This window comes from Dasypus novemcinctus, chromosome 20, assembly GCF_030445035.2.
Source record: "Dasypus novemcinctus isolate mDasNov1 chromosome 20, mDasNov1.1.hap2, whole genome shotgun sequence".
NCBI classification, from domain to species: Eukaryota; Metazoa; Chordata; class Mammalia; order Cingulata; family Dasypodidae; genus Dasypus; species Dasypus novemcinctus.
Window position 1 is genome coordinate 33885772 of NC_080692.1, and position 19315 is coordinate 33905086.

General features: G+C 36.5%; 1 protein-coding gene across 1 annotated transcript in view; it reads right to left on the reverse strand.

Moving 5' to 3' along the window:
• Positions 1–8627: 8627 nt before the first annotated feature.
• LRP6 (LDL receptor related protein 6) overlaps positions 8628–19315 on the reverse strand; it is a 189593-nt gene continuing 178905 nt past the window's right edge. The window contains exons 22-23 of the mRNA XM_058282808.2: positions 18938–19035; positions 8628–13906 (exon numbers count right to left, since the gene is read on the reverse strand). Coding sequence (XP_058138791.1) covers positions 13612–13906; positions 18938–19035 — 393 coding nt within the window. The 3' untranslated portion in view covers positions 8628–13611. The remainder of the gene's footprint in view (positions 13907–18937; positions 19036–19315) is intronic.

The window sequence follows — 19315 nt, forward strand, 5'->3', positions numbered from 1 at the left end:
AATTCAGTGTGACTGGAATATGAGGCAAGGTATATATGGTTGTAACAAGATCTCCAAGTGCCTTCATTATCAAATGCAGCTTCTGGTTAAGATGAAGTAATAAGAACTGGATTTATTCACCTGCTAGTGAGAAAACAGACAAAACATATGAAACAGCAGTTTTCAAGACACTGGGCATCAGGTAATGAAGGCTGATGCCGAGAGGTGAGAAACAAAGTGAACCCTATGATTATGCCAGAGTACTGCATATAGATTTTCCAGGCTGCACTAGAGAAAAGGGAACCCATGCAGAGATCAGTAGTCTCCCTGAGTGAAAGAAATAGAGCTGGAGTCCAGGAAAGCCCAGATGGCAAAAGTCCACAGGACAGGTAAGCAGAGAAGAGATTTGCATGCAGGCTCAAGATCTACAGACATTCCCTCTCAAGTCTTCAGATGAGCACATGTATGTGAAGAAACTACCTGAAGCTTGGGAAAAACCACCCAACAATATTAGAGGGACATCCTTTAACATTTTGAAACTCTCACAGGGCTGGGAGTAGTGCCTATTTCCACCAGCCAGGATGGCAGTAGGTAGGGTACCCAGAGAGTTTTGCTTCAGTAGTAAGAAAAAATTAACCTTAAACTAAACAGTCTTTTGGTCCTGCCCAACATAGCTTATGAGCAAAACCTGATAGGACTAACCTGTTATCAAAGTAATTCAGCTGTGCTCCAGAACAAAACTCAAGAATATAAGACCTATAAAAACATCCAGCACTCAACAAGGCAACATTCAGAATGTCTAGCATTCAATCAAAATTACAAGGCATGCAAACAAGCAGGAAAATGCAACCCATAATGAGAAAACTCATAATCAAAAGCAACCCAGAAATTATACATCAATGAATGCCAAGCATAAGAAACATGTAGATAACTATACCAAGGCATATCATAAATTGCTCAAAACCATTAATAAGAAGGATCTTAAAAACAGCCAGAGGGGAAATGGATGTGGTTTAACCAATTGGGCTCCTGTCTACCACATAGGACGTCCAGGGTTTGATGTCCAGGGCCTCCTGGTGAGGGGAAGCTGGCCCACATGGGGTGTCAGTCCATGCAGGAATGCTGCCCCGCTCAGGAGTGCCACCCAGTGTGAGAAAGCCACCCTGCACAGGAGTGCCAGCCAATGTGTAAAGCTGGCACAGTAAAATGACGCAACAAGAGACACAGAGGAGAGAAAATAAGAAGACATAGCACAACAGGAAGTTGAAGTGGTGCAAGAGAGTAATCGCCTCTCTCCCACTCCAGAAGATCCCGGTTTCTGGAGCCACCTAATGAGAATACAAGCAGACACAGAAGAACACACAGTGAATGGACATAGAGAGCTGACAATAGGGGGAACAGGTGGGGGAGAAAAAAATAAATCTTTAAAAAATAAATAAATAAAATAAAAACAGCCAGAGAAAAAGATGTTACAGGAAAGCGGACATGGCTCAAATGATAGGACTTCTGCCTACCATATGGGAGGAGCTGGGTCTGATCCCTGGGGTCTCCTGGCAAAAAAAGAAAAAAAGAGAAAGTGTGCCTGTGTGGCAAGCCAGTGCCCCCGCGGCAAGCCAAGCGTTCGCATGAGTGCCCACATGGTGAGCTGACTGCCTGTGCGGTGAGTCAGTGCCCATGCAAGTGAGTCATGCAGCAAGATGATGACGCAACAAAAGAGAGACGAAGGTGAGAGTCAAGGTGATGCGCAGCAAAAACCAGGAACTGAGGTGGCACAAGTGACAGGGAACCTCTCTCCACATCAGGGGTCTCCAGGATAGAATCCTGGTGAATCCTAGGGAAGAAAAATGAGAAGAGAAGACAAAAAGAGAAATAGATACAGAAGATCACACAGTGAATGGGCACAGACAGCAAAAACAGCAGGGGAGGGGGAGGAGAAGGGGGAAAAAAGACCTTACATACTAAGGAACAAAAATAAGAATGTCAGCACACTTTTCTTAGGAAAAAATATAAGACAGAAGAAAGGAGAGTAACATCTTTAAAGCAGTGAAAGAAAAAGATCTGTTAAGATAGATTGATACCCCAGAAAAAGACATTTCAAGTGAAGGTGAAATAAAGACTTGACAGGTACAAAAACAAAAAGAATTCCTCATATAGAAGATCTGTACTGCAATAAATGTTAAAGGAAGGCCATCAGGCAGAAGAAAAATTATATCAAATATAAATCTGTATCTACTGGAAATAAGGAAATTATAAATATGTGAATAAATATAATAAAAGATTCTTTTCTTACTTAAATCTCATTAAGAATAATGGAAATCTAGATGCTAGCCTTAAAGTTTTCACAAAAATTAAAATAGAGCACAAAGCTAAATTTTAAAATGCAAAACTATAAACTTCTAGAAGATAATATAGGGGGAAATCTAGGTGACCTTGGGTTTGGCAATGAGTTTTTAGATAGAACATTGAAAGCATGATCATGAAAGAAAAATTAAGTTGGATTTCATCAACACTGAAAACTTCTGTGCAAGACACTTTTTAAAATTATTCTTTTGAAAGACACTTAAGAGAATGAAAAGATAAGCTTCAGACTGGGAGAAAATATTTGCAAATCATATATCTGATAAAGGAATTATATCCAAAATACACAAAGAATGTAATAATAAAAATTAAAAAATAAAAAAACCAAACAACCCAACTAAAAAGGCATGCAAAAGATCTGAACAGACACTTAACCAAAGAAGAAATAAGGATGGCAAATAAGCATAAGAAGTTCAACATGGAATGTCAGTAGGCAATTGCAAATTAAAACAATGAGTTATCACTACACACCTATTAGAATGGCTAAATTCCAAGGTACAGTGAAACCATTCTATATTTTACTGTAATGGTGGATATATGACATCATTTGTCAAAACTCAAAGAACTGTAAAACATAAAGAGTGAACTCTAATGCAACAATGCAATTTAGTTAATAATTTATCAATAGTGGTTCATCAAGTTTAACAAATGTACCACACGAAAGCAAGATAATAAAATGGGGAAACTATGATGATTGGGGGGAGAAGGGAACTTTGTACTTTCTGCTCAGTTTTTCTGTAATCCTAAAACTGCTCTAAAAAACAATGTCTATTAATTAAAAATAATAAAAGGGGCTGTTAAAAGGAAAAGTAATAATATATTATGATGTTTATAACATAAAATAAAAAATATGACAATAATAGTACAGAACCTGGGAGAGATGGAAGTATAATTGTAGGTTTCTCATACTATATGTGAAGTATATAATTTCACTTGAAAGTAGATTGTTTTAATTTTAAAATATATACTATAAATCCTAAAGCAACCACTAAAACAAACATATAAATACACGCTCATATATGACTGATAGCTAAAGAAGACAACAAGGGTAATAAAATGGAATCATAACAGAAAGATAGTATCAGATTGGATAAAGCAAGGCTCAATTATATGTAGCCCAAAAAAACCGCGCTTTAAATATAAGGTCAAGTAAAAGCCAAGAATATTACCAAAGACATAGTGTCATTTAATAATAAAATGCTAGGGAAACGGACTTGGCCCAGTGGTTAGGGCGTCCACTTGGCCCAGTGGTTAGGGCGTCCGTCTACCACATGGGAGGTCCACGGTTCAAACCCCGGGCCTCCTTGACCCGTGTGGAGCTGGCCCATGCGCAGTGCTGATGCGCGCAAGGAGTGCCCTGCCACGCAGGGGTGTCCCCCGCGTAGGGGAACTCCACGCGCAAGGAGTGCGCCCCATAAGGAGAGCCACCCAGCGCGAAAGAAAGTGCAGCCTGCCCAGGAATGGCGCCGCCCCCACTTCCCCTGCCGCTGACGACAAGTCTCAGCAAAGAGACACAGAGAACAGACAACCGGGGAAGGGGGTAGTTAAATAAATAAATAAATCTTTTAAAAAAGTAAAATAATAATAAAGTGCTCAATTAATTCACTTAGAGGATATAATAATTCTAAAGTTTATGCATCTAATAATAGCTTCAAAATGCATGAAAACTGGATAGCACAGCAAGAAGAAACAAACCCACAATTATAGTTTGAAATTTCAACACCCCTCTCTCAATAATTAAGAAAGAACAAGTAGACAGAAAACCAATGTAGTAGATTGAACAGCACTATCAATCAACTTGACCCAATCAACACAGAACAGTACACCAAACAACAGTAGGAAACACATTGTTTTCGGGTACACATGGAACCTTACCAGATTAAACTATATTTCGGGCCATACACAACTTTCAATAAATTTAAAAAGATTCTAGCCATACGAAGTATGTTTACTGAGTAGAGTGGAATTAAATTAGAAATCAGTGACAGATATCTAGACAATCCCTCAAAAGGTTGAAACTAAATAACACACTTTCTAAATCATGCATTTGTCAAAGAAGAAATAAAAAGGGAAATTAGAAAGTAGTTTGAACTTCAAGAAAATGAAAGCACAACATACCAGAATTTGTGAGAGGCTACTAAAAGTAGTACTTATGGAGAAATGCAAACCACTAAACAAACTATGTTAGAAAACAATGGTCTTGAGTCAGTAACATCAGCTTGTATCTTATGAAACTAGAAAAAGAGCAAATTGAACCCAGAATAGGCATAAGAAAGGAAATAATAAAGGGAAGCAAAGAAACAGAAAACAGAAATAGGGAAAATCAATGAAAACAAAAGCTGGTTCTTTGAGAAGATCAATAAACCCTCCAGGTAGACTGATCAAGAAAAAAGGCGGCACAAATTACCAATATCAGGAATGAGAGGTGATATCACTACAAGTTCAACAAATATTAAAAGGATAAAAAGATAATATTACCAACATCTTTATGCCAATAAATTTGACAACTCAGATGAAGTGGACAAATTGAAAGACAGAAACTACCAAAGCCCACTCAAGAAAAATAAATAGAATGTAAAATGCTGTAACAATTTTGGAAAACATTTTGGTAGTTTCTTAAAAGTTAAATGTACATTTACCATTTGAGTCAACCATTCCACTCTTAGGTATTTACTCCAGGGAAACTAATTTGGTCCAAAACTTGCACCAAATATAGCAGCTTTATATGTAATGGCTCCAAACAAAAAACCCAGATGTCCATCAATAAATGAATGGATAAATCGTGGTATATCCATACAATGGAATACTATTCAATAATAAAAAGGAGTTATTGATATAACAGAGCTATATAACAGGAGTTATTGATGTAACAGAGATGAATGTGAAAACCATTTTGCTGAGTGAATAAAGACAGACCACCCCCAAAAAAGATGCATTTATTTATATAAAATCCTAAAAATGTGAAAAAAAAATCTATACTGAGAAAGTAGATCACTGGTTGCTTGGGCATGGGAAGTGTTTGGGGGTGATAGAATTGTCAGAATTGTTTCTTTTCTTAATCACCTTATTGTTTCATGGTTGTATAAATCTCAAAACTTATCATTGTACAGTTTAAATTCACATATATGCCAATGATACCTTTAAAAAGCTGTTATACATTTTTTTACATGAAGACAAAAATAACATTCTCAGACAATTAAAAGTAGGGAAAAATTATGAGCACGTGTAGAATATAAGAAATGCCAAAAGAAATTCTTCAACCCGAAGGAAAATTGTACCAGATGGAAACTCAGATCTATGCAAAGGAATGAAGAGCAGCAGAAATGTGTGTGTAAATTGAAATGTTTTCTCATTTTAAGTTTTCTTTAAAAGATAACTGACTATGTAAAACAAAGATAATGTATCACAACACTTATATACAGAAGCAAAATGTATGACAACAACACAAGGGACAGGAAGGGAAAAGAAATGTACTGTTGTAAGGTTCTTTGTTACAAAGTAGCATAACATTATTTGAAGGCAGACTGCATTTGAGAAGTTAAATATGCATACTGTAACTCACAGAGCAATGATTGAGAAAAAATAAAGTATGCCTGGGACAAACAGAAAATGGCAAGATGGTAAATAAACCCAACTACAGCAATAACTGTATTAAATGTAAATGGCAAGCACTCTAATTAAAAGGCAGAAATAGAATAGATAAAAACAAAGACCCAACTGTATATTGTCTATAAGAAATACATACACTGTAAACATAAAAGACAAGTTAATAGAAAAATATATACCCAAACTAGTAAGAAAACTGGAATGTGTATATTAATATCAGGCAAATGACTTCAGGTGAAAGAATATTAACAGAGACAAAAAGGTACATTTCATAATGATAAAAAGGCCATTCATTAATAATCCTAAATTATGCACAGAACTCAAAATATATAAAGCAAAAACTGAGAACTAAAAGGTGAAAAATAAAGACAAATCTCTAATAATAGCTGGAGATTGCAACACTTCTCTTTCAAGAAGTAGAGAGAAAATCAGCGAAGACAGAAGACTTGAAAACATCATAAACCCAGTCTGACCTACTTGACCTTTATAGAAAACTACAACCAACTGTAGAATATTCTTTTCCAGTGCCCATAAAAAGTACTAATAGTCTGGTCCATAAAACAAATCTCAAAAAATTTAAAAGGATTAAAACCATACGGACTATCTCTGGTCATTATGGAATTAAGTTTAAAACTAAGAAAATGATATCTGGAAAATCTCCAACTATTTGGATATTACACACCACACCTTTATGTAACCCATGAACCAAAGAAGAAATCACTAGTGAAATTATAAAGTTATTTGGGAGGAACAAAAAGAAAAACATAACAAAAGTTTGTAAAATGCAGATAAAGCAGTGCTTAGAGGAAAATGTATAGCTTTACAGGCTTATAGTAGAAAAGAATGGTATGAGGTCAGTGATTCAAGTCTCCATCTTAAGAAACTAGTAAATATAACCCAAAATAAGTAAAACAGAGTGAGTAGAAATCAATGAAATAGAAAAGGGACACACAATAGAGAAAAATCAACTAAACCAAGAGCTGATTCTTTAAGATAAATCAATATCCCCAAGAAAGAGCTCGAATTACTTGACAAAACATGAGGTTTCAAGGGGTAACAGTAGTGGGGGAGCTTTGGAAAGGATAATCAGAAGTAAAAAGCTCTCAAGATGATCACTTCTGTCTACTTTGGAGCTTGTGCTTTAAGAGAGGCCTAGGACTGCCTCCTTTTTAGGAGGCATCATTCCTTTGGAATACAGGGCAAAACCAGACGTGCCCAGGAAAGGAAGGATTTGAATAGGCATCTCTACACAACGAGATACTTGTGTGTTTGAGCTCCAGCTGACTCTATCTCATCATTATAAAGTGCCTAAAATGTTTATATACAAGTACCTCTCTGAACAGGTAGTGAACTGGCTAATTAAGGAATCAACATTCGGAATACTCTGTATTAGAGACTATACCAATAAATACTGAGAATGACTCCAGATGTGCTTTGACAGTTATTTAGTATGGAACAGAAATTTAGAATATAGATCCTCATCTGTCCTTCTCCCTCTACCCACTGCCAAACCCTGTCCTTGATCAAATCTTTTGCATGGGAGATATTCATCCTCAAATTGGAAATTTCCTGTCAAGCTTGGCCATTAAGTCAAATTATTTTTAGCATAATGCCTAGTGGACAGTGATTGCAGGGCAAACGTTAGCAAAATTATCCTTTACTTTCAGCGTCCTTAACGGAAAAGAATGTCAGGTTTTATAAGCGACTAACCTGAACCTGCAAATTCAAGTCTCAGGTGAAAAAATTTTCTAGATGTAAAAAAACCCGTGCAGATTGTATGATCTAAATGAAAAGAAACAGAGAGCTAGGCATAGTAATTTATTTGAATTAAATCTACAGAAACAATGCAACAGTACACAAAACAAAGGATTAAAATGAAAAGGACTGTATAAACATGGCTGAAAACCATCTCTGGAAAGAAGGACCCAAAATAAATTGTTGTTTTTCCCCATTCTTGAGTCTGCCCTTAAGTTACTCAAGCAAACCATAGTTCTCTCTTCACTCAGGAAGTTTCTGCCTTTCCTTTGAGTCAACTGGGAACTGCACAACTTGCATGATTTTTGTTTTCCTCCAAAGAAAAGCAAGGAAGGAGTAAGCAGAGAAGCTGCAGTAAGCTTACTTTACTTATTCAAGAGTATTCCTAGCTAAGAAAAGACCTTTGTATTAAAACCTGTTTTCCATTTAACCTTCTGATACTTGAGCTCAACTGCTGGCAAATAAAAAAGCTGCCTTTCTTCCAATCAAACCAGTGAATTTAAGACTCAAGTAGAGACGCAGTAGTTTCAAGTTCCCATTGGTTTTACCACCATCCACTCTCTTGGAAAAAGCATTACATCATTCTGGGCTCCGCACCAAGAAAAACGATGTTCATTTTATAAACTAATTCAGAGGAAGGAAAGGGGGACTCAGAGTCCACATTAGGATTCCCTCCAGGAGTTTACTGAAAACAAGTAGTCCAGTCCTGAAGCACAGACTGTTTCCTTATATTCAGTTCCCATCCACAGGTATTGCCAGCAGAAAACTAAGCAACGGCCCTTCTCAAAGGTCTCGTCCAAGGCAGTATTTTATTTGAAATGCAAATGTAAAGGTGGGTTTTGTTTTGTCTGAAACATAATAGCCTTATTTATATCAAAAGAAAGCACAACCAGCTACTATTTCAATTTCCAGCTGAAAGGAAATAACACTTAAATTTTTCCACTGTTTTATTATAAAAATCAACATTTCATTTGTTACAACTCAGCTTATTGTAATAATCAAAAAAAGGGGGATTTATACAAGGTATTTTTATACAGCTTACAATTAAAGCACTTATTTTACAAAAAGGGGGAAGTGAATAGTGGACAAGGGCTGACCAAATGTTGGCCATTATAATATAAATACATCCTTGCAAAGCACCATCGTACCAAAGTCGATGAACAAGAAACACCAGCAGACTTTAAGACAATGATGAAGATTAAAGCTCAAGAAAAAATTTAAAAACACAAAGGATAAACATCTGACAGCAGCACCAGATCCTTCACTTGCAAATAAGGCTAGTTCAGCTTAAATTTCTTGGTATCCTCCTTACATTTTCTCTTTAACCCCAGATATTTAAAACACACAGGCACAAAAACCCATTAGATTTTAATCAGGTTTTTCTTTTTTGCTTTATTTTCATTTTAATACCTTTATATACACACTGCAGCTTATATTTGTATTTTTCCCCTCCTTATATTTGATTTAAAAACAAGAAAGAATGGACAGTTATGCAAAAGCGTGCTGTTTTTAAGTCTTTGGTATTAACTTTCTGGCAAACCCTAAGTAGTGGTAGGAAATCTAAAGGTTAGTCTGCATTTCACTTCTGAGTAGAAGAAATCATTTAGTTTGTAGTTTTGTGAAGTTATGGGGATTTTCTTTTTAGCAATAAACATGAGAATGGCTTACAGATTTGCCTTATGAAAAGGAAAAAAAGGTCAAGTTTAGATTAAAGGAGGGCAAGAGAGAATCAGTGACTTTTAATTCTAAATGATTTAGATTAACCCAAGTATCTTCCTCCCTTCTCCTGTCAGGGACAGGTTAATTTAATGAGCTCAAAGAGTCAAGTCAAACAAATATCCTGAGGACATGGATTCACAACATTCCTAACTCAAAAATTTTAAAAAATTATATATGTTTGAGGGCCAAAGTCCTCTACTCTAAAACACTGAGAATTTCAAAAGCTAAATTTTGAGACTATTAGGAAATGATGCCACTCCAGAAGTTAGAAGCCACACATATACTACCAGTACTTTCTAAGTCCTCTCTTCTTACTCTTGGCTAACTTTAGGCTTGGGATAAGAAAAGCAGTGCCAAGTAAAAACCTTCTTCTTGAGTTTAAACATCTGATAATATGTTTTAAACAATTCCTCACTATAAACTTCTTTGGGACTCAGTCTGTGTCTACCCGTAGTGTATGGTCTTGTGGATGCCCAACTGTTCATCTACCACTTGATACTGACATATTCATATCCACTTTGTAGAAGGACTTTGTAAGCTATCAGATAGACTTCAGCCCTGCACTTAATCAAAAACATGACATATTTGGGATATAAAAAAGCCCAAGATTTTTGTTTTTGAATCTTTTGTTTCTGAATCTCTAATAAATGGTACCAATATGCAGCTACCTATGGCATGCAAATAACTGAATAAAACAATTTAAAAACTACATTTCTAAGAATCTAATCTAGGCACTAGTCTAAAGAGGAAGCAGCCCATCTACTGCAGAGAAGCAGGCTTAATTAGGACAAGCCTCTAGTACCAGAAGTAAACAGCCTCTACCCACAATTATCAGATCACATAAATATACACATTTCTTAAATAAGAGTTGGTTAGCTTTGGCTGCTAACTACTTTAAGTATTCTTCCTTAATGGATATTTATGGCAAAACCTAATATTGATGGTGGCTGTTTTTACATCTAAATATTTTATGACCTAGTTTCACAGAAGTAGTGACTTTAGGGCATTTCTTTAAAGGATGAACAAATACAATCCTCAATCATCTTAAAACTTTACCGTTCAAAGCCCCCCAAGCTACTGGTCTATATTAGATGATACTGTCCATTAAAGTCATTTCTAAATATAGATCTTCTCTCTTGAATAGTTTTTTTCAAACTTATAAAGGGGTCATAGTTGTCTTGGTGGTACACCACAAAATATTTTTATACTAAAATTTATTTAAAGAGCAGTGTAACTTTCTGCTAAACTAGGCAGATAACATCTCATGATATGCTAGAAAAGTGGCAGAAAGTAGTAAAGGCATAATAAAATTTCACAGGAGAAAAATTTAGTGCACAGGCAATTCTATCCATCAACTCCATTTTTTCCCTGTGAATTTGCCATGATCTGATTTAAGCAGCAAAAACCTTTGGGCTACTGTTCAGAACACTAGGAGTCTGCAGGAGCCTAGTGCGAGAACCTTAGTTATAAAAGACCATATCAGTGTAGAACACTTACCATAGTACACAGAAAGAATACTATGATTAAGTGCATTTCTCAGATAATTTAATCTCATCAGTGAGTAGGCATACTCTAAGACACATGTTCAAAATAAATCTTTTGCATTTAAAGAATTTAATGAAACTTTTAGCCATATACCAAGAATGCTTTACATTTGGTCCTGATTTGTGTTCTCACGTGTCTATTTTTTTTTTCCTTCTCAGTATTTCTAATTAAAGCCTCTTGTGTTTAATAATCAAGATACAGTCTACTAAAGCTTAACTGTCCATGCAACTTAAGGGCTAATAAAATTTTCCTGAATTTGAAAATTCTCCCATTAAAAAGTCAGGATTCATTATCAACAACCCCAGAAAGAGGATACTGCAATTAAGCTGAACTGCCTTCAAATAATTTCAAACAAATTGGCACACAAATTAGTATTTTGCAAGAAGAGGCCATTGCCATCCCAGTACAAGCACTCGGACTGAGATATAACAAGGCAATATTCTTCTTAGTTCAGTATAGTGCAAGTTTCCACATAGGAAGCCCACCAGATAAAGATGCACATTAAAAAATGTAAACATATAGAATTCTCAAATTCTAATTGATACCCAGTTATTGCTAACCTTTCCATCTTCATTTAAGTATCAAGTGCCTCTATGTCTCACAGAATGCATGTTCAATGTCCATTCTATATTAGACTGTGAGCACTTTGTTCCATCAACAGAAGAGTTAATGCTTGTCTGACTGAAATGCAAGACAGATGGATTACCCTTTATTTATATGCAAAATCAAGCACACCTGATTCATATACACTGTCCCCCAACAATCTAAATATTATTCTGAGACCACATTTTTTCCCTCTCCAAAAAGTTTACTTAGGTATTTTTTAACTGCTTAAAAAATTATTTCACCCCCGCCAAAATTCTGAATCCTTTCATCCATTGATTTATCTTGGGCCCTGGAACCCAGAGTGGCCTCAGCAAGGCAGAATAATGGAAAAAACCTTCAATAACTAACTGACCAACACCTGTTAAGGTAAAAATACATTAGTTTAAAAGCACATTCATTTTAGCAGAGAAATGCTGGAAACATGTAAAAAGCAGGAAACAAACTTGTGGCAAGGTGGCAGAGCAGTGCTAGAATCACTCCACAGGTCAGCCCCAAGAGCTGAAGATGCAGCAGCCCCAGTGCCGTATATGGCAGCAGGTCAGGAAGACGACAGATGAAACCTCCACTACATCCCTCCACCCAGGTTCAGACAGCTGAGAAGCTGATAGTGTGCCTTCTCATTTGATCCATATTTTAAAATTTGTTGTCATCTTAATCCGTAATGGGGTTAAAGAGAACACATATAAAAATATCTAAGAGGTGGTTATAAGAACAGTTGTGGATCATTTGAAAACAATCTAACATTCACAGTGGGTAAAAGAAAGATATTAAATTCATGTCGCACATTAAAAGAGGTATGTATGTAGACATTATTCTGAGAAAAACTGGCTTAAAGAACGTGAAAATGGCACAGTTAATATAGAAAGGAAAATCTTCTAAGGATAACCAAAAAATTCTTTTTAAATAGATTGTCTCTAACCAAAACATACTTAAATGTTTTACTAGGAAAATATATATATAAATGATTTGATATTGTGATATTATATGTTGAAAGTACCGCAAGGATATATGATTACTTTACAACAAAAACAGTAATGACTAAATTTGTAATTCTTAAACATTGTCTATATTGTCATAAAAAGACATTTTAACGAGCATTAAAACAATCTTGGAAGAGGAGCAATATTATATCAAACTTCTGATTATTATGCAAAAACAGCAGTCGAATTGAGGAACTAAACCTACTGGGGAACAGAGTTAGTAGAAATATTAAATCAAACCTTAATTTAGAAAATTCCATTTAAGCAATTCCTCAGGGGGAAAAAAGTGAATAAATCATGGCATCTTAGCTAAACTGTCTAACAAAGCTGCTGGGGGGAGACAGCAAGGTGAAAAACCCTAGAAAAGAAAACTAATTTTTGACAGAGAGGTGGGCTCTAAGGTAGGGACATAAGACTATCCCACAGTACCTTACCAGACAGCAGATCTCTCCTACAATGGCAATACCCAGAATGAGCTTTTACATATCTGTTTCTATTTTCCTCACTACAATTGGTGGATTCCTAGAGAAAACAAAGCCCTTCGTGCAAGGTTAGTATTACTTCCTTTTTTCCTCTTCCATCATTTCTTAAACTTGTTGGCCCTCAAATGTTAGTTAACATGAAGGCTATTTGGCTACTTCCAAGTATTTATGGTTTGATGCTCTGAGATGACTTAATTTCTTCTCCTTTTTGGTATCAATATAGCCCAGACATTCCTGGTGAGTGATGCCTTTATTATTCCTGTTTCGTTTGTAGTCAGTCATTTCACTGGGTTTAAGGCATGCTTTGTGTATTCAGTTTGCAAAAATAAAACTTTTAGTACAAATTTATTTTTATACAAATTTTTATGGCACAAGCAGCAAAATGCTGTTTTAAGAAAATATATAAATATCCCTTTCGTCTGTACAAATATCTCCAGTATTCCCTACCCCGTTTTATAATTTTTACTGTACATGGTCTGCCTCACCCTTCTCTAAATAACTCCCTCCCCCCCCTCCAGATCTCATCCAAATTTGTATTTACATTTTTGAATTGGAGGCAGTCAGAGGAGGAGGGCCCCTCCTCAGGAGGAGTCCGTACAGGGAGAGGGTGGCGGTGGGTAGAGGTGATGCGAGTAGCTCCTTTCTGTATATGGAGAAGGTGGGCAGCTTTCATAATTTTCCTCTGCCGACAAGTACTGGCTTCGGGGTGTGGGAGGTGGGGGCACGGGCTCTGAGTCATAGTTCAAGTCACTAGTGTAACCCTTGGCTGTTGCAACTGAAGTCATTCTCCGGCTGGGAGCATAGTCACTGTCACAAACATCTGTGCTGCAGGGTGTGGTAGGGGGTGCAAAGTGCCGGTAACTGTACGGCCTGTAGCTGGCAAAGGAAGAAAATCAAGAGAAACAGAATTAGTTTTATAGAAAAGTGGTTTTCCCTACCTCACAATAGGTATTAGGTATAAATTTCACTCTATAGGCAATAAACTGCTGCAATTTAAATTTGCATAGTCCTAGAAACAATTTTCCAAGGCAGATTAGAGGAGGAAGAGAGCATGTATTTTTATATTTGCAAAATTCTATTAGAATGTGATTAGCAGCAAGTAAAAATTGATAGGATGGGAAAGTAAAAGGGAACTCAATCTAACCTTTGGATGTCTTCATATATTTTCAAGTTAAACTTTATCATGGAATAAAAAAGGACTATTCAAAAGTTGTATATAATGGTTTTCTTCGGAAAATCTCTTATCTTGCCCTGAGTTTGTGTAGTAGACCTCCACCAATTTCTGCAGTTCCATGGTTTAAGAGAAGAATGTGTGTATACCTATTTTACACTATTCAAACATGTTAATATACCCTCAACATACTTTGATTCCATAATTTACATGAAAAACAGTTTAATGATGTCCAAATAATTTACCTCTTTAAAACTCAAATAATGTACAAATGAATTTTATACAGGCTGAATTGTGGTACAGTGCCTAAGGGGTTATTTTATCCCATTGCAGGCATACCTCAGAGAAACTGCAGGTTCGGGTCAGACCACGGCAATCAAAATGTTATTTTTATACTCTAGTTTATTTGGTGTACAATAACATTATATGTACACAAACAATGTACATACCTTAATCTACAGGTACTTTTTATTGCTAGAAAATGCTAACCATCTTCAGAACCTTCAGCGAATCATAATCTTTTTGCTGGTGTAGGGTCTTTCCTTGATGTTGATGCCTGCTGCAAGTGGGGTGGCTGTGGCAATTTCTTAGAATAAGACAACAATGAACTTCACTGCATCAAGACTCTTCATTTCAAAAAAGATTTCTCTGTAGCATGCAGTGCTGATAGCATTTTACCCACGGTAGAATTTCTTTCAAAACTGGAGTAATTCCTCTCAAACCCTGCTGTTATTTTATCAACAATGTTTACATAATATTTTAAATCCTTTGTTTTCATTTCAACAATGTTCACAGCATCTTCACCAGGAGTAGATTCCATCTCATGAAAACACTTTCTTTGCCCATCTGTAAGAAGCAACTCCTCATTTTATCATGAAATTGGAACAGTTCAGTCACTTCTTCAGGCTCCACTTCTAATTTTATTCGTCTTGCAATTTCTACCACATCTGCTGTCACAAAATGGTAATATTTTGACCTCCTCCCATGAATCATAAATGTTCTCAATCACATCTGGAATGGTGAATCCTTTCCAGAAGGTTTTCAATTGACTTTTCCAGATCTACTGGAGGAATCACTTTCTATGGCAGCTATAGCCTTACAAAATGTTATTTATTAAATAATAAGACTTGAAAATCAAAATGACTCCTTGATTTATGGGCTGCAGAATGGATGCTGTGTTAGCAAATATGAAAACAACATTCATCTCGTATATCTCCATCAGAGCTCTTGGGTGACCAGGTGCACTGTCAATGAGCTGTCATATTTTGAAAGGAATCTTTTTTTCTGAGCAGTAGGTCTCAACACTGGGCTTAAAATATTCAGTAAACCATGTTGTAAACAGATGTGCTGTAATTCAGACTCTGTTCCATTTCTAAAGTACAGGCACAGTAAATTTAGTATAAGAAGTGCCCTAGAATTTTCAGAATGGCAAACGAGCACCAGCTTCAACTTAAAGTCAACAGCCACACTGCTCCGACAAGAGAGTCTGACTGACCTTTGAAGCCAGGCACCGACCTCTCCTCCTTAGCTATGAAGTCCTAGATGGCATCTTCTTCCAATAGAAGGCTGTTTTACCTACACTGAAAATCTGTTGTTTAATGTCGCCATCTTCATCAGTGATCCAAGGAAGATCTTCTGAATATCTTACATAGCGTCTTCATCACTACTTGATGCTTCACCTTGCACTTTTGTATTATGGAGACACCTTCTTCCTTAAGCCTCATGAACCAACCTCTGCTAGCTTCAAACTTTTATTCTGCAGCTTCCTCACTTCCTCTCAGCCTTCAGGGCCTTGCTCTAAATTGGACTTTGGCTTAAGGGAAGGCTGTGGCTGGTGTGATCGTCTATCCACACCATTAAAACTTTCCCCATATCAGCAATAAGGTTGATTTGCTTTCTTATTATCATTCATGTGACAGTGGAATGGCAAGAACTTTTCCTTTGCATTCACAACTAGGCTGTTTGGCATCACAGGCCTAGCTTCAGCTTATCTTGACTTTTGATTTAAAGTGAGAGATGTGTGATTCTTCCTTTCACTTGAACACTTAAAAGCCACTGTAGGTTATTTATTGGCTTAATTTCAATATTGTTGTGTATAAGGTAATAGAGAGATAGGGGAACCTCCAGTGGGTTAAATAATCAGCAAACATACAACATTTATCAATTAAATTAGCCATCTTATATGAGGGTTGTTCATGGTACCCCAAAACAATTAACAATAGTAACATCAAAGATTGTTGATGATAGATCACCATAAGAGATATAACAATGAAAAAGTTTGAAATATTGTGAGGATTACCGAAATGTGAAAGAGACCACGGAAAAATGGTGCCAACAAACTTGCCCATCACAGGGTTGCCACAAATTTTCAATTGGTAAAAATGTAGTATCAGAAAGCAGATGTGGATCAACCAGTTGGGTGCCAGCCTACCACATGGGAGATCCCAGGTTTGGGTCCTGGTTCCTCCGAAAGAATTCGAGCAGGCATTGCACCTGCTGCAAAGAGCTAGATGCTGTACCTGCCACAACGAGTGAGACACCACACCTGCCGCAACAAAGAGACACCTAAACAAGCAGATGCCACAAGCTAGTAGATGCTGCAGCCCATGAAAAGCAGATGTGGCTTAGGCCACCTCTCGTGGGAGGTCCCAGCATCAGTTTCTGGTGCCTTCTGGAGAAGGTGAGCAAACAGTGAGCAGACAGGAAAGAGAACCATTGGGGGGGTGGGGGTGGGAAGGAGGACTAAAAAAATGCAGTATCTACGAAGTACAATAAAACAAGGTATGCCTGTTTTATCGAAGGAAAACTGCTGTGGTTTGAGGGAAATAAATTTTATTCCCTGTATATAGTTGAGTGTACTGCCGTAAGATTGGCTTCAACTGAACACCAAAATCATAAATTTGAAATACCCATATAGGACCTGTGAATCTTCTAACACATATTTCAGAAAACTACTTTCTCTTATACTTGTTTATCTACTTTCTCAAGTAGTCTTATACAACTTAAGTTTGAAACATAGCTAGTTGAAGAAAAATGCTGGGAAAGAGAGGAATATACTAATGAAAATAAGAGCTGATCTAAAGTACTGGCTTTTTTATCATTCCTACTTCCATGTGTTAACTTCTTAGACCATTTATATTCTAAATATGTTAGAGTTGATTTCATTTCATATTTATCCCAACCAAAGATTTATTCATAAACTTTTTCATCAAAGTGACTGTGAGAGAAGGGGTATAGCAAGGATAAAATTGATGCAACAATTTTTTAAAATTTGGTGTTACAGGGTACAACAGATAATATCCCAGGATACAAACCATTTGATCTCACTTGGGCTTTGCCTCAGAAGAAATGGCTGCCAAAATACCAAAAGTTACATGACCTGAGGAGCAGGCTCTTAGAGGTTTTCTGTTTTCTTTTTTTCCTTTATTTTCTTTATTTTGGGTTTAAAAGGCTTTTTACTACCAGTACTGACATGATGCCATACTTATTTTAGGTCTTACCTTTGTCCAATCAGGTATCAAGCCTTAGTGAAATTTATTGGCTCAACATTTAAAAGGCCTAATAATTCCATCTTCATGAAAGAAAAGAAAACGGATTTAACGAAATTCTTAAGTCCCACATTAGACAAAAACATCAACAAATGAGGAAAGGTTTAGGCTCAGAAGAGAAACAGAACCCGGGCTGAATTTGAGACAGGAGAAATGATTAAATAAGAACTGTTTCGGATGCAACTATGTTTATTTCAAACAGTTTTTTTTCAATCTGAATTAAAGAAATTAGCTTTTTAAATTAAATTTTAGGCCCCTCTCCCCCCCCACTTTTCCCCCATTTTTCAGGCTTTAGGCCTGTTCACCTGACTTTGTAGAACAAACTTGTGGCAGGGAAAGCAACATTTAAAATAAAAACAAAATCAGTTCAGAGCTAAGCCTACCTCAGTCTTATCTATAAACTGAAATAAGGTTTCTAATGAGATATTATAAACAATTTTTACACATGTATATTATACCAATTCATGGTGATTTGATTGGAATGCTAGGAAACACCTTACCTAGACAAGATACCATGATCACTAGGCATTGACTGTTGAGACAGACTATCAGGCTATTGACTCTCTGCGGGCCTTTTAAATTAGATGGAAGAGTAATGCGGACCCAAGAGTCCTTAACTGCTCGACACTCATCAGCACAAAGGCATAATTTCCCTTTACAAATACATTTCATTTGTTTTAGTGAGTCCTATTCCATGCAACTACATAAGAAATCTTTTCTTCCAGGTCATAACAACATATGCAAGCAAGAGTTGAATTTATACTTCTCTTGACTGCTCTCTAGCTCTGCACACAGCGGCTCTACTATGTTAGAGCTCCCACAACTACAACCCATAGTTTTATCTCAATATTCCATTGTTATATTGCTCAAACCTAAATTGAACAGCAACCTTTTCTGAAATCAGTCACTTTAGTGAGTTAACTTTTCCTTAGAATACTGTGGAAGAACGGAATTCTGCTTTATAACATTCTGAGTGTCAGCATTTGTGAGTCTTTAAAAAAAATTGTATAATACACTAAAGGAAAAGGATTTTGTGGTAGGAAGAGGAATGTCAGCATTACGAAGACAAGATGCCCCTCTCTGGTGACCACCATCTACTCTTTTGGGATTATGCATCAATCCCACAACAATTACACATCTTCCATCAAATAAATACTTTGACTTATATTAGAAGAGGAAGTGTATTACCTGTATGATCTGTGAGTAGAAGGACTGTTTGAAGAATAACCAAATTCCATTGTATAATGTGACCGCTCTGTGGCTGGGGATGGAGGAGGGTTCAAAATCTAAAAGGAAAATTATTAAAATATTAAAATAGCAATAGCCTAACCCAGATAGAGACTTATTTTCAACTTTTCTCTTTTTTTTTAAGATTTGTTTTTTATTTATCCCGCCCCCCCGCCGTTGTCTGCTCTCTGTGTTCATTCCCTGTGTGTTTTTCTGTGATTGCTTCTATCTTTATCAGCGGCACCGGGAATCTTTGTTTCTTTTTTTTCTGTTATCTTGTTATATCAGCTCTGTGTGTGTGAGGCGCCATGCTTGGGCAGGCTGCACTTTCTTTCTCGC